Source organism: Eimeria mitis, genomic scaffold (genome assembly GCF_000499745.2).
Source record: "Eimeria mitis Houghton genomic scaffold, Emh_scaff1471, whole genome shotgun sequence".
NCBI classification, from domain to species: Eukaryota; Apicomplexa; class Conoidasida; order Eucoccidiorida; family Eimeriidae; genus Eimeria; species Eimeria mitis.
Window position 1 is genome coordinate 6,297 of NW_013569385.1, and position 1,047 is coordinate 7,343.

The 1,047-nt window shown below is 45.3% G+C and overlaps 1 protein-coding gene across 1 annotated transcript in view; it reads right to left on the reverse strand.

The window, feature by feature from the left end:
* EMH_0037750 (DNA-binding protein, putative) overlaps positions 1–1,047 on the reverse strand; it is a gene marked incomplete at both ends in the record, with an annotated part of 5,967 nt that overhangs the window by 3,850 nt on the left and 1,070 nt on the right. Inside the window, one exon of the mRNA XM_013495211.1 lies at positions 460–947. Coding sequence (XP_013350665.1) covers positions 460–947 — 488 coding nt within the window. The remainder of the gene's footprint in view (positions 1–459; positions 948–1,047) is intronic.

Here is a 1,047-nt window from a genome sequence, read left to right on the forward strand (position 1 = left end):
ACAGCAGCAGCAGCAGCAGCAGAAGCAGCAGCAGCAGCAGCAGCAGATGAATATGTATGAGGGATCAACTAGCAGCAAAACGAGAACAGAGAAAACAGAGAACAGCTGGTGCATGTGCTGCTGCTGATAAAGCAACAACTAATACAACTTATGCAACAGCAGCAGCAACAGCAGCAACTGCAGCAGCAGCAGCAGCAGCAGCAGCAGCAGCAGGTGTAGGTGCTCGAACAGAAGAGCGGCACCAGGCAGCAGCAGCAGCAGCAAAAAGCAGCAGCAACAGCAACAGCAACATCAGCAGCAGGAACTGGGGGCGGCATCGACGAGTAGAAATAAAAGAACATAATAAAAATAAAATAAAATAAAATAAAATAAAATAAAATAAAATAAAATAAAATAAAATAAAACAAAATAAAAATAAAATAAAATAAAATAAAACAAACAGCAGCAGGAGATATATACCTGTGCTGCCTCATCTATAACAACGACATCAAAGGGCAATCCCTCCTTGCTGCTGCTTTTGCTGCTGCTGCTGCTGCTGCTGCTGCTGCTGCTGCTGTCGAGCACCAGCTGCTGCAGCTGCTGCAGCCCCGCCCCCGCGCATGTTGTGAATACAATGGGGGCCCCCCTGAGGGCCTCGAAAACAGCAGCTTTTTGTAGTTGTTTTAAATCCTTTCTGAGTCTTCCTATCTCTTCCTGCAGCTCTCGTTTCACTCCTTTTCCCCTCTGCTGCTGCTGCTGCTGCTGCTGCTGCTGCTGCTGCTGCTGCTGCTGTTGCTGCTGTTGCTGCTGGTGGTAGTATTGGCGGTTTGTATGGAGCTTACGCAGCTGCTGCAAGCTCTTATCTAAGGATTGTTTGAGGGCCCCTGCTACCTCTGAGGCCTCGCTCTGTGCTGCTTGTTTATCTATACAGAAAGAAGTAAGCTGTTCATCTATGCGTGCTGGGTGCCCTATACGAATACACTTTTTAATATATTTAAATAAAAAATTATTTTTATTGTTTTTTTTTGCTTCATATATCACTCTCTCTAACATATTATCTACAGCTAT